At 33.2% G+C, this 21,658-nt stretch overlaps 1 protein-coding gene across 1 annotated transcript in view; it reads right to left on the bottom strand.

Annotated features, from left to right (window-relative positions):
- Positions 1–327: 327 nt before the first annotated feature.
- The window catches only part of MRPL3 (mitochondrial ribosomal protein L3), a 36,582-nt gene continuing 15,251 nt past the window's right edge, over positions 328–21,658 (bottom strand). Inside the window, exons 7-10 of the mRNA XM_016140287.2 lie at positions 12,114–12,222; positions 4,960–5,037; positions 4,644–4,721; positions 328–904 (exon numbers count right to left, since the gene is read on the bottom strand). Of these exons, the coding sequence (XP_015995773.2) occupies positions 752–904; positions 4,644–4,721; positions 4,960–5,037; positions 12,114–12,222 (418 nt within the window). The 3' untranslated portion in view covers positions 328–751. The remainder of the gene's footprint in view (positions 905–4,643; positions 4,722–4,959; positions 5,038–12,113; positions 12,223–21,658) is intronic.

Below are 21,658 nucleotides of genomic sequence, written 5' to 3'. Positions count from 1 at the left end.
AGACACTATAAATACGTTTTAATTTCATACAATAAAGAGAAACCCAGGGGCCGTTAATATTTCCAGTAATAGGTGATTAATAAAAGTGTGTTGAATATACAATCCCAGGCCATTTCAAATTCTTTTTGGAGGCATCAAGGAAAAACGATTCCACTTAACCTTAGAGCTGAGTGGTCAACTAAAACAGAAGTGTAAACAGAACCCATAATTTATGATTTTATTGTATTTGTGAGGCCTTTAACTATGATATCTATATCTCTGTAATTTTAATAAAAATCTCACTTCCTATCTCTCTTTAGGGCACAAAATGTAGAAGAATGATAAAAATGAATTTTATAAAGTGGTTTTTATTATCTAAATAGGTTATACCATAGTCCCTATATGGTTTGCCATTGTTCCACAAAAAGACAGACAAATCTTTAATAAAAGAAGTTAAATTTATACACATCTTAAGATAATTTGAAACATACGTAGTAAAGAAAGAATGAAGCCCACAAGTTAATAAGATTTAGCTAATATGCAAACTTCCAGTCCATTTCAATTTGGCATATCCAATCTACTTAACTGATTTGTTTAATGTAATTTTTTAAACAAAATTCAATTGGGGAATAAATCATATATTTATGCCCTTGACAACCATGACAAAGGTGATACTATTGTGACTAAGAATGCAAAATATAACTCCTGGTTATATTATTGTTCTGTCTCATCAAAGCTCACAAAATATGAAGTTCTTCCATGTCCAATGAGGTTAGGCAAACGTAATAGAAGGTGCATTGGGTTGACACACATTTTCATCGTACAAATTTTCTGGTAGTCCCTCTTCATCTCCATCAGGAAAATATGTAGGGAATGGTAGATTTTTACAGAAATCCTTATATGCAGGTAATTTAGAATCTTTGATCTGAGGGAGGAAGTAAAGATCACATTAATAAGTGCTACCAATTAAATTTCTTAAAGATAGTCTGTTTTACTTATTATTCATAATCAAGGGATCCCTATTTCTATATTTTCTAATATGAATAACAGCTGTTTTATATATAAAGTAAAAGGAACTCGATGTATTCTTATTACAGTAAGTTTAGTTAATCCAACGTATTTCTGTCATTGGATTAACTAAATACTCAAGTTAATCAACTATTTCAGAAGAAAATTGCTCTGATTGATTTATATATTATCCATAACTTATATATCTCTAGAACTGCCCAACAGGATAAATTATATACTGTAATTACTGCTTAAATATCAGTTATATCCAAATTGATTTCTCAAATATAAAATCTGATATAAACTATATACCTAAGGAGTATTACTATCTACTTAATTATTGATTTTATCTATTCATATGATCTATTTTTATTATTTTATATATATATCTAGCATTTACATGATATTTATATATCATAGATTTTTTATGCATTAATTATAAGAAAACAATAAAAAATATCAAGTTTTATCATAGAAATTAACATATTTAACAAGTAGCATTCTTATTTAGACGTTAAGGGCAGAATGGTATTCGGCAAAAAAAAAAAAAAAATACAAATCCATTAGTCTTTATAATAGTTGTATTAACTCTTTATATTCTAAAAATATTCTAATTATATCTGTGTATTCATAAACCAAACTATAGTACAGATATTGATACAATCTATAATGTTGGGTTTTATTTTTGAAAAATATCATTGGGTTCTTTAAAGCTTTTGACTTATCCTACAGCCTTCATTCAGAGAGAAATTAAAAAAAAAATTACATGTAATTATACATAGAGTAAAATAAGGCATAATCACTTCGGCAAAAAGAAATGAATAATTTGGGTGAAATAAGTACACAGTTACTAGGTACTAGGTACACAACTAGGTACAAAAAAATTTCTATTTTAATCCCTTTCATTAAAATTATTCTAAAAAATTATCCATAAGTTGCCCGGGAAAAAATAAACTTGTTAATTTTTTTCCAATTTACTATCTTGGGTTGAACTTTAGCTTGGGCGAAAAAAAGGTCATATTCTTACCAATTTAAAATGCCTCAGAAATTAAAACCCAAAAAACAAAGAGCAAAACTTTCTGTGCTAATTTGATAAATGTAAAAATTTAGTCATAAATATGAATTCTTACTTTTATATTTTCATAGGTCTATCATATTTAAGGAACATTTCAGACAAAGCAATACTTATATATTCTAGTTGTAAATGCCAAGTACTATAATTTATTAATGTGAAGCATAACTGATGACTTTGGCTCTACGGTTAGAGCCAAAAGTTTGTAGTCTACCTTTAACAAACACATAAGACTCTAAGGTATATATATTTTTGTATGCTTACTCTTACCCCTGGCTTTATTTCCCTGCCTTCACCAAGACCCCCTCTATAATCTACCTCATTCTTTTTATATTTATGTATATTGGCAAACCAGTTCAAATTCTTTGAGGAAAGGTAGAGGTAGGGCATACAAAAAATGGGCACATTTGAAAATAAACTTAAATTATAAATTAGGATATAGGGGTGAGCACACATGAGTGGTATTTAATAACACACACTACGTTATGCTGTAGACAGTTCTTTAGGCTCCCTTAATACACTTAATGAATCCAAACAATGATAACAAAAGCTTACATTAATTACACAGGTGGTTATTCCTAGGACTAACTTTAGAATAAAAAAAAGTTATTGGGCAGCCGTGTACTGAAGAAGCAAAAGCTCCTGTGGGGTGAGTGGATGTTAATGAGGCTGCCTGTCTAGCAGGAAGTGCCTCATTCTCCTTGGGCAAGGGGACTTATTCACCTGCTGTGCAATCACCTGGAAAAATGGAAAAAGCAGGGTGAATGTTTTCAAAAGATATGCCAAACTTTTGACAATTAAAACACAAGCTCACAAAACATTCCCCCAAACCTTCGTCTTACTGTTTAAGGCAGACATTTAAGGTTATGAAAAACAAGTTATTTAGATGCCATAATTCAAAGTTTTTTTTTTCAAGATGAATTCTCTATCGAAATGTTTGTTGAAAATATATTCACCAGTGTTTTAATAGTTCAAAATGGACTAGACACTTTTCTGATGTTAGTTTCTCAAAATACATTTGGACTCCTCTTTTGGAATTGCCTTTGATGTACCTTCTGACTGTCTTTAGTGACAGCAAGCCATCATCCATTAAGAGAGCTGATTGAGTTTTTGGAGGCAATCTTTTATTGAGGTAAGTAAAAAGCCTGAGTAATAAATGTTGTGATTATAAACTGTTTATAAGAACCGGATCAGAAAATCGCTGTATATATCAAAGTTTTTCAAGACAGCTGACCTATTCATCCCTACTGGTGTCAAAGCTGCTGCGGTGGTTCCCGAGAAGTGGCAGTAGCAGTAAAAGGCTAGCTGGAATGCGGCCTAGCGCTGTGTATGAAGGGAATGGTATTTTGATATCATTTAAAAATTCATCTGCTATCCAGTGTAATTTTATTATGCAAAATAATAATTTTCCTTTTTTCTCTTTTATTAGGTTGTGATATTTATAGCATGTAATAAATCTGAAATATGGAGGTAGGGATACATTGAATTATGAAGACAAAATGTTGTGAGAAGTACAATGACAACCTGGTGGCTTCAACGGCTGTCACTGTAGTTACTTGGACATTGGGGTCACTTGGAGACCTACTGAAACCTAAAACCCTATAAACTTAAAAAAGAAAAAACCTTGCGAATATTCATCAAATATATTTTTTCTTTAAAGAAAAATGAGAATAATCCAGTCAAAAAGTGAAAAGTGCCAGAAAGAGAATTTTAATTACTGTAAGATTAAAATATATATTGTACGTTATGCTAGTAATAGAATCTACTTTAAGAAATAAAAAGCATACATAGAAAAAGACTCAACTGAAAAAACTCTGAAGTTTAAGTTTCAAGCTATTTTTGTTATGATTGTTGAAAAATTAATGAAAAATATATTTCTAGGACTTATCACTAATACTACAGATTTATTTTCAGAATGGAAGATTCAAAATTCGAAGTGATCTCTTACTTTATATTACACTGGCTTAAATCTGAGGCAGTATATATATTTATTTTGTAAATGATGGAAATAAGTTTCTGAGAGATCGAAGTTTTCTTCAAATCTATCTTGTACAACATGTTTGTTTTCTTCTGTTACTTTATATTTTTGAACATAAAAATGAACATGCATATTTTTAAGGAAAACAAAGGTGCAATCAGAGCAATGCTGGTAGTAATAATGATAATAATAATAATAATAGAATCTCTCCTTAAAATGTCTACCTTTAATCACCTTTCTTCTTGACTCTCTCATTTAATTTCTACTTCATGTATTTTTTTATTCCTTTCAAAGTACTCTTAAAAAACTAAAAAGTTTTTTTGGAATGACGGAGATATACTGATATTTTGGCAATATTATTCTAATCTCTTAATATTTCCAAAGAGCCTCTGCTTACTGGTCCTACCCTTTTTGCAGGTTCATTTTATAGACATATATTATAGATTATTTTGTGCAATTTTCTTACTCATGTGCTATTAGAAAAGCAAAAAAAAAATTAGTAGAGAACGTGTGACAAAACAGCTTATTTTCAAGCTACATTTACAGGTCAAAGGAGAATCTTACTCTCATCTACACATGATGGAAAATAATCACAGCTATACATACCTTTACTAAGCAATTTTTATGTCCAGGTACAGAGCCATTGACATAGATTATATTATGCTTTGTGTTTATTCTCCACACCTAAAGCAAGAAATGAAATCAAACTTTAACAGTTAAAAATTTGAGAACACAGACAGAATTCGCGTACTACTCCATTTCTCAATAAATGTAAAAGCTATTCCAGCAATCATTAAATTGTTTAAATATCAAATTGAACAAACAATAACTAAACAGACACACATTAAATACATAATTCTGGTGCCTCTGCATTTAGGCATTAATTTAACCACTCCTAAAAAGAGCCACTTCAGAAACTTACTTTCAGTCCAAATTCTGTCCTATCTATGTTTCCCATTTTTCCAGGCATTTTAGTTCCAGGCCAGACTCTGGCAACATCCTAAATAAAAGAACTAAAATTAGCACATTTAAATACTCTCAATTTCAAACAGTACTGATCAAACCAAAATGCAGACTAAGATAAGAATTGTCCAAATGTTTCAATTCTCCCCGCATTCTGCTAGGCCCCAGTAAAGAACTAAATATAGATTTAGACATATTTACTCCTAGAGGGGCAATCTAATCTAAATTAGATTAGAGGAACAAAGTAAATAGATTAAGAAGAGATTTAGGAGAAAAAGTCAAAAACAAGAGAGTAACAACTGAGCTAATACTGGTTAAGAAGTAAAAAAATAAAATAAAATAAAGGACATACAAACACACCATACTGCCATTCAAAGAAAAAAATTGACTGCCTGGCCTGTTTTCACTAATCTTCTGTATTAACTGAGTTAATGGACTCCATTCACATGACTGCTGACATGGTCTTACCCCGCACCCTTGCTTCTGATGTTACCTTCTTCCACCAGAATGATTAAAGGACAGAGTTATGAGAATACTGAGTCTGTCTGTCCAGCTCTGGTTATCTCTGATTCGCATAAATCAAACAGCTTCATATAGTCTCTCTGATTTTGGCTTTAATAAAGAATAAAATTTTACAGCTGAAAAAGAAACTCTGAATTATATCTAAAATGGGAAAAACTCTCATGACACATGAATTCTTGGAGTATAAAAACTTTGCATTACTATTCTCACAATAAAGGCAAAATTCCCAGTGGAGACAGCTCATCTTATTAATAGACAACCAACACAGCTTAAACAATTCTGAATATTATACACAAAGTATCAATCTTATTCATTTTACAGATACACTGTGATAAGCACTTTGCTCAACATTACATTATTAAAACGATTCGGCCCTCTCTAATTAGATTTACATCTCCTTATAAGTATATCCTAACTCAGGATTGTAAAGGCATTTACTAGCTAATCATTAAAGTATTTACACACAGAACAGTGTACTTCATGACAAATAACTAACTTGAGCTATAAGGTTCTTCTACATGTCTAATTTTAAGAAGCTTTATTGAGATATAATACACAAACCACACATTTCACCCTTTAATATGTAGAGTTTTTAGCAGATTCAGAGTTGTGTATTACTACAATCAAATTTAGAACATTTAAATCGATCCCATATAGAAATTTCCAATTAGTGGTCATTCCCCCCCAACCTCCACTCCCTTCCCCTGGCTCTGTGTAACCCCTAGGCAATTACTTTCATCTCTACAGATTTGCCTAGGATGAACATTTCACATAAATGGAATCATATAATAAGAATGAAACTAGACTGTTGTTTATCACCACACACCCAAATTAACTCAAAATGGATTAAGGACCTGAATATAAGACCTGAAACAATAAAGTGCACGGAAGAAAACATAGGGACTAAACTTATGGACCTTAGACTTAAGGAGGATGTTATGAATTTGATCTCAACGGCAAGCGGAGTAAAAGCAAAAATAAATGAATGGGACTACATCAAACTAGAAAGCTTCTACACAGCAAAAGAAACCATCAATGAGGTAAAGAGACAACCATCTGAATGGGAAAATATATTTGCAAGCAACACCTCTAACAAGGGCCTAATATCCAAAATATACAAAGAACTCATACAACTCAATAACAACAAAACAACAATCCAACCAAAAAATGGGCGGAGGGCCTGAACAGACACTTCTCCCAAGAAGACAAACAAATGACCAACATGTGAAAAGATGCTCATCGTCACTAGCTATTAGGGAAATGCAAATTAAAACCACAATGAGATACCATTTCACACCTGTTAGAATAGTTGTTATCAACAGGACAAGTAATAACAAATGTTGGAGAAGATGCGGAGGAAAAGGAATCCTCATACACTACTGGTAGGACTGCAAATTGGTACGGCCACTATGGAAAACAGTATGGAGGTTCCTCAAAAAACTAAGAATTGACCTACCATATGATCTAGCAATCCTTCTACTGGGTATTTACCCCAAAGACTTGAAAACTCATATCCAAAAAGATATCTGCACACTGATGTTCATAGCAGCATTATTCACGGTGGCCAGGACATGGAAGCAACCGAAGTGTCCTATGATAGATGACTGGCTAAAGAAGCTGTGGTACATATATACGATGGAATATTACTCAGCCATAAGAAAAGATGAAATACTGTCATTTGCGACAATCTGGATGGACCTGGAGGTAATCATGCCAAGTGAAATAGGCCAGATAGAAAAAGTCGAAAACCACATAATATCATTTATATGTGGGATATAAACCTAAAAACAACAAACGAACAGGACAAACAGAGACTCATGGACATGGACGCTAGCCTAGTGGTTACCTGAGGGTAGGGGGAGAGGGAATAGGAGGGAGGTAGGTGATGTAAAAGAGGTCAGAAAGAAATCTGACTATGGGAGGGAAAAACACGTTGCAATATTTATATGCCTTACTATTAAATTGTATACCTGAAACTTACTGGATTTCATTAACCAATGTCACCAAAAAAAAATTAAAAATAAAAAATACATATATTAATTTTTTAAAATAAGAACAAAAGTAATATGTAGTCTATTGTGCTTGACTTCTTTCACTTGGCACATTTTCAAGGTTCATCCACATAGCTTGTATTGTAGCTTGTATCAATACTTCATTCCATTTTATTGCTAAATAATATGGTATGAATACACCACATTTTAATTATCCATTCAACAACTGATGAACCAACCTTTGGGTTGTTTCTACTTTTTGGTTATTATGAATACTGCTGCTATGAATATTCATGCGCAAGTCATTATGTTCACATTTTCATTTCTTTTGGGGTATATACCTAGGGGTGTAATTGCTGGGTCATATGATAACTTTACACTTAATATTTTTAGAAACTGCTAAACCCTTTTCCAAAGCTGCTGCACCATTTTTATATTCCTACCAACAATATATCACAGTTCCAATATTTCCACATCCTTGCAAACATTATCTGTCTTTTCAATTATAGTCATCCAAGTGTGTGAAGTAATATTTCACTGTAATTTTAATCTGCATTTATCTAATGGCTAAAGATGTTAAGGATCTTTTTATGCTCTTATTGGTTATTTGTATATCTTTGAAAAAAATGTCTTTTCAAATCCTTTGCCTACATTTAATCTTTTTTACTATTGAGTTATAAGAGTTCTTATATATACAATTTGCAAATATTTTCTTTTCTGTAAATTGTCTTTTCATTTTCTTGACAGTATTATTTGCATAACACCATCAAGTTTAAAATTTTTATGAAGTTTAATTTCATGACAAATAACTAACATGAAATTTTAAAATTTGGAGAAAGTCTAATTTACTTACATCTTCTTGTTACTTGTACTTTTGGTGTCATATCTAAGGCTTTGCTAAACCCAAGGTCATGAAGATTTACTCTGTTTTCTTGAGTTTCATAGTTTTAGCTCTTACATTTATGTCTATGATCTACCCAATCTTTACAACTTTTTATTTTTATAATTCATAACTAAAGTTTCACATTTATAATACAAATAGCTCTTATACTCTACCTAAATTCACCAATTGTTTACATGTTGCCCTTTGTTTTACCATTCACTCTCTATATATGCACATCTTCCTTACTATCTGAAATTTGGTGGCAGACATGATGTTCCTCTACCTGTATTTTAGTGTGTATTTCCTAAGGACAAGGACATTCTTTTATAATTACAATTGTGAAACTCAGAAAATTTAATACATTATTACCTAATCTACAGTCCACATTCTAATTTTGTCAATTATTCTAATAATGTTCTTTATGTCTATTTTTTCTAAGTCCAGGGTCGACTTTGGAACTATACATTGCATTTAATAGTTTTATTTCTTTAGTCTCCTTAAATCCAGAGCAGCTCCTCAGCCTTTTCTCGCCTTGACATTTTTGAAGGCTACAAGCTAATTATTTTGTAGAATATCATTCACTTTGGTTTTGTCTGATATTTCCCTGTGATTAGAGTCAGGTGATGCATTTTTGATAGGAATCACTGCAGAAGTGATAATGTGTTTTCCTAGAATCATATCAGAAAGCACATTATGTTGGTTTGTCCAATTACTGATATGTATAATGTTGATCAGTTAGTTAAGAATGTGTTCCCTAGATTAATCTACTTTAAGGTTATTATTTTTCCCTTATAATTAATAGGCAATTTGTTTTGGGGCTATGTAAATAACTAGTCTCCAATCAACCTTTCACTACTTGTTTTAGCATCCACTAATAATTCCTGGTGAAATCAATTATTCTTATGATGGCTGTCAAAAAATGAAATTCTAACTCCAACATTATTCTATATTTTTTAGCTGGAATTATATTGTAAGACAGAGTAATCCCTTTTCTCTCATTTATTAACCTATCCATTCATTTTCCTTATTTGTATCAGTGTAAGCTCATCGATTCTGTTTATTCCATGAATTCTGTTACTATCATTTTTTAAGTTTTCGGATCAAACTGTCTCAATTTTTGCAAGTGGGAGCTAATTTTAGTGGGCTCCTGTGTCCTTTTCATGTGCCATATAAAAAATTTTTTCATTTATAGTCAACACTCAATATAATGTTTCATATATATGTATAGCATAGTGGTTAGACATTTATATAACTTACCAGGTGATCCCCCTGCACCTACCAGAAACCATACATAGTTATTACAATATTACTGGCTATATTCCCTAAGCTGTACATCCCCAAAACTATTTTGAAACTCTCAATTTGCACTTCTTAATCCTTTTACCTTTTTCATTTAGCTCCCAATGCCTCTCCCACTTGGCATCTATCACTTTGTTCTCTGTATTTATGAATTTGCTTCTGTATTGTTTGTTCATTTTATTTTTTAGATTCTACACATAAGTGAAATCACATGGCATCTGTCTCTCTGTCTGACTTATTTCACTTAGCATGATACCTTGTAGGTCCATCCGTGTTGTTGCAAATTTTAAGATTTCATTCTTTTTTTTTTATGGCCAAGTAATATTCCATTGTGTATATATACCACATCTTTATCCAATTATCTATCAATAGACACTTAAGTTGTTTCCATATCTTGGCTATTGGAAATAATGCTGCAATAAACATAGGGATGTATATATCTTTTCGATTAGTGTTCCGAATTTCTTTGGATAAATACCCAGAAGTGGGATTGCTGGGTCATGCAGCAGTTCTATTTTCCATCTTTTGAGGGACCTCCATACTATTTTCTGTGGTGACTGTACCAATTTGCAATCTCACCAACAATGCCCAAGGGTTCCCTTTTCTCCATATCCTTACCTAGACTTGTTTGTTCATTTTTCTGATGGCAGCCATTCTGACAGGTGTGAGGTGATAACTCATTGTAGTTTTAATTTGCATTTCTTTGACGATTAGTGATGAGGAGCATCTTTTCTTATGTCTATTGGCTATCTGTATATATTCTTAGGTGCTCTGCCCATTTTTTAATTAGACTTTTTGGTGTTAAGTTGTATGAGTTCTTTATATATTTTGGGTACTAATTTCTTATCAGATATATCATTGGCAACCACAAGGAAAATTGTCTTTTCATTTTGTTGATGGTTTTCTTTGCTGTGCAAAACCTTTTTAGTTTGATGTAGACCCATTTATTTATTTTTCTTTTATTTCCCTTGCCCAAGGAGACATGTCCAAAAAATATTACTGAGAACAATATCAGAGAGTTTACTGCCTATTTTACTATCGTTTATAAAGCACTTCCCTGATTTCTTGACAAGGAATCATGTTGTACTCTTCTTGCCCCATGCATGAAATCAGTCTATTCTCTAATAAGCCCCAGTTCTTTTCAGTGGGGAATGGTGTTTAAAAACTAAGATCTAGGCTCTAGGTATGCTCATTGCTATGGAGTATCTTTGCTTTTAGGTCTTTTTAGCAGACAGAGCTACAACACACATATAAACACAAATAAACACAGACACATCCATATAAATATCTATATTTTTCTTTACATAAACATGTAACAAATAAATACTGATACCTACAACTGAAATTCAACACTATAGAGTCCATTCTAATTTCTTTCCTTTTCATAACACCCTTCTCCAATAGTGAGAAACTTTGGCTCCCATTATCAATACATTTACTTATATATTCAATCCTACAATTCATAGAAAATTATTTCAGAACTGCTGACTAATGCTACTTCAAATAATAAACATAATTAGAATTTCATGGTTGTGCATAGCACATTTTAAATTTAGACTCATGGTATATAGGGCTACTGTGTTCAGAAGTTACTTGAGTTACTCTCCCCTAGTCCCTCCCACCCCTTTAGTGTGGTTATGTTATTTATTTGAAACAGTTAGGTTCATTTTCTAATTATATTCCATTATGGATTCCTCCCTCATTCTTGTTTTTTATTTTATTTTAAATATGTCATTAACATGGTTCCAAATAAGAAGTATAACAAAAAAATCTATCTAGGGAAGTATAACTCTTGCCACTTCTAAGTCCTTCCCACCCATCCCTTATAGGTAACCAATCTCATTAGTTTCTGATTTATCTTTCTTGTTCTTATTTTTGCAAAAATAAGCAGATAATATGTACATTTCCCTCCTCTAGCTCTTTTTGCTATATCTCTGGGAGAATAGGACTGAATTAGCAATAAAAGTCTTCCATTTTCTACACACTTACTGTTTATTTCTCCATTTCTCCTCTACCATTTCCCCCTTGCACCATTTTAATGGCCTTGACAATCTTCCCCAACTGTCTCTTTTAAGGCAAAATAACAAAATATCTGTGAAGGAACCAGTGGGCCAGATAGAAGGGCATTCTCAGCCTTGATTTCTTGCAGCTGACTTCAGAGTGTAGTATGCGAGACAGAGATGGAAATAAGAAAGTATGCAGAAAAACAATGAGACTACTATGTAGGATATAACTAAATGATTCAAGTTCGACTCTGGAAAGTAAATAAGTCCAGCACCCATAATAGTGTGACAAGTACTAAGACCCACTTGAGTCAGATTAAAATTATGTGACTTGATCCCAAGGACAGACTAAGGCACTATATGCACAGAAGTTGACTATTTAGCATTAAAAAGAGCATCACTAACTTATACTTACACCAGTAGAAATAGCTCCAGGTCTCCTGTGAGTTTTTGTTTGACCATGAGTAGCAGGCTGGCCTTTAAATCCCCATCTTTTCATGACACCTTGAAAACCTTTACCAATACTGAATAAGATAAACATTAGAATTTACATAATGAATAGAGAATAAAATATTCTCAATTGTACACTTTCTTGATAGTACCTTAGAGCTTTAACAAAGCACTTTATCTAAATAACTAGAAAAGGTTCTACAAGCAAAACTGCAAAAGAACATTTCTTTATCTCTGACCTGGTTTGCACCCTTTCCTAGAGTCTCTCATATTATATAAAATGATTAATTTAAGATTGTGAGACAACAGCTAGTCAAGCAAAGGGGGTTCAATCTGAAGAGAGTTTTATCATTATAATCCTAATGAAATAACGTAGTAAAAGTGGTAAATTTCTAGAAGTTCCAAAGTACTCATGAAGGATATGGCAGGCAACTATTAAAGTACCCATGCTCTTATGATGTAATCACCTCCCCTCGAGTCAGGGTATACCCAGCAATTCACTTCTAAGGAATAAACTATGGCAAAAGTGATGAGATGTTACTGCTGACATTAGGTTACAGAGACTGTGGCTTACATCTTGGCACTTTCTTGCTTGTTAGGTTCTGAAGGAAGCCAGCTGCCTATGAAAAGCTACTCTATATTGAGATTTGTGAGGGAAGGATGTCTTCAGCTAGTAACTTTGGATCTGAGACTCGGCACTAGCCATGTTAGTGAGCTTGGAGGCAATTTTACCCAAGTTAAACCTTGAGATGATTGCAGCCCTGACTGATCCCTTGGCTGCAGCCTGTGAGACACTGAGCTAGAGGTACCTAGCTAAGTTGTACTGGTATACCTGACCACAGAAACTTTGAGGTAATAAATTTTTGTGTTTTAGGCTGTTATACTTTAGGGTAATGTGTTAGGCAGCAATAGATAACTAACGTAACACAACACTAAACAAAACAATATAATGCCCTAAACGCTGAATGTTTTACTTTCACAAGATACCACATGAATCTTGGTTTCAAGGTCTGAATAGGAAACTAATGGAAAATAAATAGAGAGAGTAACAATTTCTTGAAATATAATATTTCATTTTTTAAACAAAACCATTCTATTTTCAAAGTCTGCCAGCCTAGAGAAACATTCTGCCATGCAGGTAGATAGTGAATAAAACTAAGGTTCAAGGCAGTATTAAAGTCTGTCTCTGACTGTCAAATATATCAGTACAAACGGTACAATGAAAGGACTAGGATGAATTGTAAGCTGGACTAGACATGCTTTTATAGACTCTTAAGATGAATATTTTTTCCAGCTCTCACTAGATAGATAATATGTCAACATATTTTTAACGTCATGTTTCCTAACCCGAGCAAAGCTTGCTATTATTATATAGCAAGTGAATAATTCAGGCTATTTACAAAAAGGAGCAAAAACAAAAGATTATAAAAACCATGTTATTTCCACAAGGACTTTGCTATGAATTTAATTAAGAATTATCAGAGAGTAATGGACTGAAGGCCATAGGAATAATAAGTTTGTTTTAGATAAATCAAGAATTCAACATAAAAACAATATGAACCATGTGTTAAACCTAACAGCTGGATAGTATCAAATCACAGGTCAAAAGTTATTTGTACATGAAAAATTTAATGTAGCTTACACTTCTTTTTTCATATTTATCAACTGAACACATCACTTATTGTATATACATAATTTTTTTTGCCTCAATGACTTATTCCTGATCAAAGATCTAAAATGAAAATATATTAAGTGAAAAAAACCATTTTGCAAAGAGAGTAATATCTAGGAAGAAAAACTATGATAATCAAATATTTTACTGAAATTTTGCTTTAGAAACTTAATACCTAAAGAGTCATTTGAACCCATCATGCTGTTTGGCAAACAGCATTCCAAAGAAAAAGAGAGGAGTCTGGCAGTGCTAAATCTAAAATGAACATGTTTTACAAATATCACGTTCTAACACTGGCCATTGTGGGTAGAACGTTTGCCGGAACCCTCTGAGTTTTCAAACTGATTTATCTCTTACTTAAAAAGAGATAGCATGACTGTGTGCACCAATAAAGCACATGTCAGGTAAATTACAGAAGATAATTTCACTCATTTTAAGAGTAAATGATTATAAGATGAAAATGATATTCTGCAAGTGCTAATTATCTGTTGGCTAATTAGATTGTTTTTTAATCTAGCTCTAAAATCTATCATGTTGTTATACTGTGTATAATGAGAACCTCTTCCATAAGAAACTTTTAAAACAAAAAGGTAAAATACAAATAACATGAAAAATTATTGGCTTAATTCAGATTATGGAGAATGGAGTGCACCTGTTGATACATGGGCAGGTAGTACGGGTATCTATTCTACTGCTTCTCTCAGTTATCACACAACTTGAGAACAAAACAAAAGAAATAAACTAATCTGTACGTAGCATATCCAGGGACATTTTAAATATAAGGTTTTCATAGGTGACATAAAATAAAACCTTTATTTTACTAGAAATGACATACAACACGTAATGCACATGCTTTTTTCTCCCACTCCTTTTTTTGCTCTTTTTAGTCAATGACAGAAAATCAAATAAAGGAAATTATGAATCAGAAAGAATGCAATGTAAAAAGTTCCAAATTTAGTGAAACATCTGAAAATTGGGAAAATATTTTAAAATATATTTTAGAGCATTTATTATTTATACTTTACATCAAAAATTCATCAAAACTCAGAGATACTATTTAACTTTAGGAGACTTTATTGCCCTGTTTCTTGGTCCATTTCCTTGGTATACTTTAAATTCATAAAGAGCAGGGATTATGCATTGTTTAAGCCTAGTGCCCAACCTAGAAAGGTCAGAGTAATTTTGTTACTGGCTATAGGTATGACTGTAAGACCCTTATAGAAGATAATGCATAATTTAATGTTTCCAACTGTATTCTATAAATCTCTAGAGATTACTATGTGAGTTTCGATCCCTTGCCACACTGTGATAAATGCCCAATTGTCCACCAGCAGACATACAGATTTTAATACGAACCCATCAGTATTCCCCCCATTTTGTGGGTAACTGCCTTTGAGTGCATGGTTCTGGATACACTTGTATATGGGGATAAAACAAAATGCCCACGAGGTGAGAAGTGCTCTCAAGTCCATTCACTCTGAGTCCTCTGATAGTTTTCTTCAAAATTCTCATCTATGAGTCTTTCCCTCATCACTGGGTTCTTTTATCTTTTCTCTCCTCTGTATTCTTCTTTCTCCTTCTTCTTGGGAAGTAAATTGCTCCTCCCTCTCTCATCTAGCTCCTGCAATCTCTCCAACTGTTCTCTGAAACTCACTCTGAGGTTAATCCCTTAATTCTCCAGTATAAAGTTTCATCTATTTTCCTCTCCTACAACTTCAATGGATTATTTTGAAACAAATTCCAGATACCGTTTCATCCACTAATATTTCAACATGGATTTCTAAAAGATTCCATTTTAAGAAACCACATTACCATTATCACAATCTAAAAAAAAATTATTAATTCCATAACATCCAATACCCAGTATTCAAAATTCTATAGTCTCTTTTAATATAGAGGAGTTGTCCTCTATCCCTCCTTATTACTACACCCTCCCCCCCAACCCCTTCATCATTTCCTCCCCATTTTCATACTTCCTAATACTCTTTGAGAAGTTCTTTTCCCCTTGCTGCTACACGAAAAGATGATCTTACAGTCCTGACTTCGACTCTCTTCTCTCTATGGTTTAAACTTCTCAACATGGCCTGCATTGGCCACTTATTTTTGTTTAGTGTAACACAGCCGTGCACATTTATTTACTTATTGCTAGCTCAGAGCTATAATGGCAGAGCTGAGTAGTTGTAACAGAGACCATGATGCTCGCAAACCTAAAATATTTACTAGCTGACCCTTGATAAAAAGTCTGCTGACCCCTGAAGCTATTACTAATAAGCTGGAGTCCCATAAACCTTGCCCTCTGGCAAGTACTATGCTATGATCTACAGATGTACCAACCATATCTAACTAGAAGTACCTCAGTCATTCAACTACGGTGTTTCAGAAACAGAAAATTATCATCTCCTTCTCTTCAAGCTATCCTCTTCCATGGTCACTAGAGTGAAATTCTCAATACAATAAGCTTATCGCACATGCTGTCTCCTGCTCTAAAAAACAAAACAGAAACAACAATAAAAACAAGCACACAAACTAACCACAATCTTAAATGTTCCTTAGCAGTTTCTCTAGCTTGGGGTATATAAGGCCTTCTATAACTGGGTCTAGTCTACCTTTGCAAACACTTTCCATCACAAATCTACTTGTAGCAGATTACTCTATGAATTCTTAAATATGCCAGTCTCTTCCATGTGCTCATTTTATTTTCTTTGCCTCAAACATCCTTCTTGCTGCACTGTCTATCTTTCTACAATTACCATTAAAAAGAATAAAAAATGTCTGTCATCAAATGTTGCATCAGCTGTAAAGTACTTGATTTACCTTATTAGAAAAATCAAAATCCATATTGGAAATAAGTTTTTCAATCCTAACCATTTCCAAATTAAGCTTTAACTTTCTTTCTTCAGCTGCTAATGCTGTAAAAAGTTTAAGTGACTTGTACATAATCTCTCAGAAAACCAGTAATTGAGTACTAAATAGAAGAGGACTCTTGACTTCTCTAAGGATGGCCCCAAGATCAGGCTATATTTTTATATTTAATAAATGAAAATGGAGATGGGGGTGGGAAGATGAAGAAATCATTCATTTAAAACTGGTTTCTCTATGGTTAAACAAACATTACATTGGAACACAGGGAAATGGAGACTCGCGTCAGCTCCTACCCAAAATCGAGACTGGGCTTCTTTATAAAACTGAACCACTGAGAGCAGACTGCAGGTAAGATGAAATCTTTAACTGTGAAAAAGCACTGTTGACTATAAAAGCATAATGGCCAAATCAACAATCAAAAGAATTTCTTATAGTATATAACTTAACACTTCTTTGTTATGTTCTAGATTCAAACCACTCAAGAAGGTTTTAATAAAAAAAATTCCAGTAAGCAAATAAAGGACAATTTATTAATTATTTCCATCAGCATTAGCTTTTACTTTATGATGAACTAATACGGTACCAAACATTTTAGCGTTTAATTATAGCTTCTCCTTATTTCAAAAAATTCACCCAGATGTTATCTACTTTCATCTCCACTCATCTCAAGCATAAAGCATCTCTACTGAAGATTCCTACAAACTCTGGGAGTCAACTTCTACTCAATTTGGTATTGCTGCCTAAACCTATTTGATCAGTGATGTATAGCTCTTGAGCCCATGAATAAGTCACAGCAGACTTTTCCAGTTGCTTTGTGTTCGTTCCATCATATATAGTTAAAAGCTGGCATGCAATATCTGTATAGATGTTACTCCCTAGATGACTTTGTGACAGCATAGCCTGAAATGCAAGTATTCCATTTCTGTCTAAAAACCATAAAACTCCCATCAATATCTGGGAACATTTCTATCAGCAAGTGACTGCTATGCTTACAGCTTTCTGACATCAAGTCTAGTTCATTCAACAGTACAAAAAGTCAAGTGTACAGTGATTTCTTTGAGTCCTCTTACCAAAAAAAAAAAAAAAAAAAACCAACCTTCGAATAACCCATTAACAGTTTTCCGAAGGTCTACAGCATATCCTTTTTTTCAGTAGATAGGAAAACCATATTGCCATGTGCTGTGATTCTACTGTTATATATTATTTCTTCATTAATTAATATAGATAAGACTGAGTTATATCTTTTGAAAAACTAAAGGGATCATTTTTTGAAAACAGATTTTTAGAATGAAAGGAAACTTAGAAACCATTTAGTCCCACACACTTATGTTAAAGATAATGAAATCTCAGTCCAGAGAAGTTAAACCATTTGCCAAGGTCAAATCTCTGGTAAGTGGAAGCATCTGGATATACTTTCATCCCAGATCATACTGCCTCTTGAGAAAAAGAGCAAAAAATATAAAAATATCTAGCAAATCAGAGGCATGAAGCTATTTCAAGGGCATCATCATTACTCTGCAGAGTCTAGATGTAGCAGGTAGTATGTAATCTTAAAATTACCTAGTGCTTTGTAAAGCTACACAAAAGACAGTCTAAAGTAAGAAGGCAATAACTTGGTACATTAGAAAACACAACTAAATTCCTAATATCTTAATGTTTTTTATTCATTTAAAAAGGTATTTCCTATTGAAAAGATTTTTTTTTCCTTTTAAAATATGAAACAAATTAAAAAGCAGTAATATCAATAACAGTTATAGTAACCAATACTCCCGAGTATTTATTTTGTGCCAGACCTTGAGCTGAGACCTTTCTGTGTATTATCTCATTCAATCTTTACCACATGGTTAGAGGTAGGTGCTATAATTATTCTCATGTTAAAGATGAGGCAACAGAGTGGTTAAGAAAGCTGTCTAGGCCACAGAGCTACTGAGAAACAGATGGCATGCTTTTAGCTACTCCCTATATTGCCCCCAATCAGGCCTTCATTTTACTGACTTCGAGTTTTAAATAATGCTTCTTTGTAGAGTTAAAGGTGAGGCAATTATAGATGCTTAACATAAAAAAATTTTAAAGCCAAAAAAACTAACAAAATATAATCCCGAAACACCATCCTCCAAACTCTAGCCTTTATCTTGAAACAGACATTCATTCTGACTGATTTAAGATGATTTTTTCTAGATGTTATTTTATTCTATGGTTTAATAATTAATTTTGAAAATTGTTTCACTAATAGCCTTTACTGCTTTGAAAAACTAGTAAACAAAATAACTTATTAAAAATGAAATTAAATTCAAACTGTGTAAGCTGGACACTGGAATACAGTCACCATTACAGAATAAGACTATAAACTTTAAAGGTACTAGGGTGCAGTGGTGGCGGTAGCTGTAGTGTAGGGCACACATCATTATACACGGTAGTCTTAAAATTTTTATTTAGAATGAATTATATAAAACTGCCATATTTCGAAGACTGAGCTTTATGATCTATTAATAGTATATATAATAAAATTGTAAAAAATTATTCTGCTAGAATGGTTTTATATATTAGGTGAAAAAATCTTTCTCATATAACCTAAATTGAATTTGTATTCTCAGACTATAAAAAACTATTACTGGTATGAAAGTAAAGATTAAAATGAAGTCTAATAAATCTATGTTTACTTCACACTTCAAAGTAAATTTATTTATGTAGAGAATTATAATCAAATCCAGCACAGGTAAACACAATGTATCTTTCAATGTAAGTAGATTTCCCAGTGCAGGAATATTTAAACATTTTAAGGAAGTCTTCAAGAAGAAGATGCTACTGTTGGTCATAGGTCACTTATATTGAAGGTAAAAAAACATAAAACATTCAATACAAGCATATGTTTTACAATTAAATATAATTATAACATAAGAAAAATGAAGAATTCAATTAGAGATTGAGATTTTTCTCTTTTCTAATGGAAGGAAGTTGATGAAGCCAATTAATAAAGGGACCAAGTTTTCATTTTCTGCTAACAATGGGCTAAACATTGTACGTTCAGGATAAAATCAACAGTCACACTCCATCTTACCCACTATTTAGAAGGTACTAACTAAAATGTGAGTAATAAACAGGCCCAGTTTTATTGATGTTATTTGAAACTGGATTGATTACACTTGTTTGTTTTAAAACAGACATTAACGTGTTATCATTTGATTAGACTTAAGGGCACTAGGATTCTGTACTGGGTTAAGGAGTGGAGAGGAAAAGTGGTTCCAATGATGAGTGCTTGACTATTCTCTAGTCCAGTGGTTCTCAAAGTGTGGTCCCTGGACTAGCAACATCCACATCACCTGAGAACTTGTTAGAAATGCGCATTCTCAGGTACTACTCCTGATCCACTGAAACAGAAGATGGGAGGAAGTTGGAGTCCTGTAATCTGATCAGCAGCCCTCCTGGAGATTCTCAGACCTACTCAAGTGTTACAACCAATGCTCTAGCCTATAAACCCACATCCTTCATCATCTGCCCTAACCATGTCACTACACGATTTTTTTCTGCAACTGTAAAACAGGGTTACCAATCATGAAGATGGGCAAATGAACACACACACACACACACACACACACACACACACACACACCTCTCCCTCCCAACTCCACTCCCCCCGCCCCCACCTGGTGAAGTCAATGGTAGAGAAGAGACAGCAGCAACTAGGATTGTATGTGGCTGAGATTCAATGCTATAGCCAGAAGGAATTCAAAATAGCTCTACATGAGAAGGACAGAGTCCTACGAATTTATAAGTACTCACAAACATCTTGAGGCAGTAATAATATGCCAGTTATAAGAGCTATTATTATAGTCATCGGAAACAGTGAAAGCGCAAATAAAGTCCATTTCATTCTGATCTCAGGTAATACCACGTAAAGGTATGTACACCAGAGTTTAGTGCACACATCTGTGAAAGTAACCCTCCTGCCAACTGTTGTACAGTGAGGATCTTCTCAAATGAAGGTCTTCTATTCTCTAAATGTCAACTACTTTAGATTCCAAAGCTAGTTATTCTCCCAGCTCTCATCAGCTATGTAGTCCTGAGGCTGGCACAGGGCTTTACATAATCCTGTTTTCTAAGTATATAATCTTAAAACACAAAACAAAACTAACATACTTCCCCTTCCACTTTATACTCACAAGAAGAAGGCTGAAGTTTTAAAAAATAACTTTTAAGAAGCAAAGGAAACCCAACAGTAGCATATGAAATGAAAGCATTTATTGAGCACAGGCATTTGAAAAGCTAGGCTCTAATTCAAATCCCATCAAAAATCCTGTCACAAGGCATCTGCTAACAAAGGCCTCTGACTTTGCAGGGCTTTATGGAATATCCAATATATCCTATAAAATGTGTAACAGAATCCACACAACATTAATTGTGTATTAATTCAGAGAATTACTGTGAGGTATTTTATTTATATGCAATAACTTAAAAATTAAAAAAGTAAAATAATCTTGATTCACAGCACACACTCCCCAATTAATCATATCAAAGCTTTACAGTGACATTATTTTGAGTTCTTGACAAGAAGGAAGAATAAACAAAATTATAAAGCAACCAGTGATTTTCGAGGCCCCAGTAAGTAGAAAGGAGCCCATGACAATCGCGTAGGTGAAAAATGGGAGAGGTTCACAATCTCCCTAAAAAGAGGGCCCACTCTACTGTCAATCTATCTCACTCCACTTCTCAATAGCTAATCAAAGGTAAAGGCACCTAGAAGCTGTTTGCAACAGCCCACATTTGAAAGCAGGCAATAATAACGTGGAAATGAAAATGTATCTGACTGCATTATAGAAACTGATGCTGGCACTCATCTGGTTTCCTCTGACAAAAGGTGCTTTGGCTCAGTCACTGATCATAACACTGACTGGGATTTCTATCCCAGAGCAGCTGGGGACCACTGTTCACTTTCAAACGGTTCCTAGTCAGAATATTCCCAGAACACAGACTGCAAA

This window comes from Rousettus aegyptiacus, unplaced genomic scaffold (genome assembly GCF_014176215.1).
Source record: "Rousettus aegyptiacus isolate mRouAeg1 unplaced genomic scaffold, mRouAeg1.p scaffold_m13_p_4, whole genome shotgun sequence".
NCBI lineage: Eukaryota > Metazoa > Chordata > Mammalia > Chiroptera > Pteropodidae > Rousettus > Rousettus aegyptiacus.
This window is presented reverse-complemented; position numbering and strand designations above follow the sequence as displayed.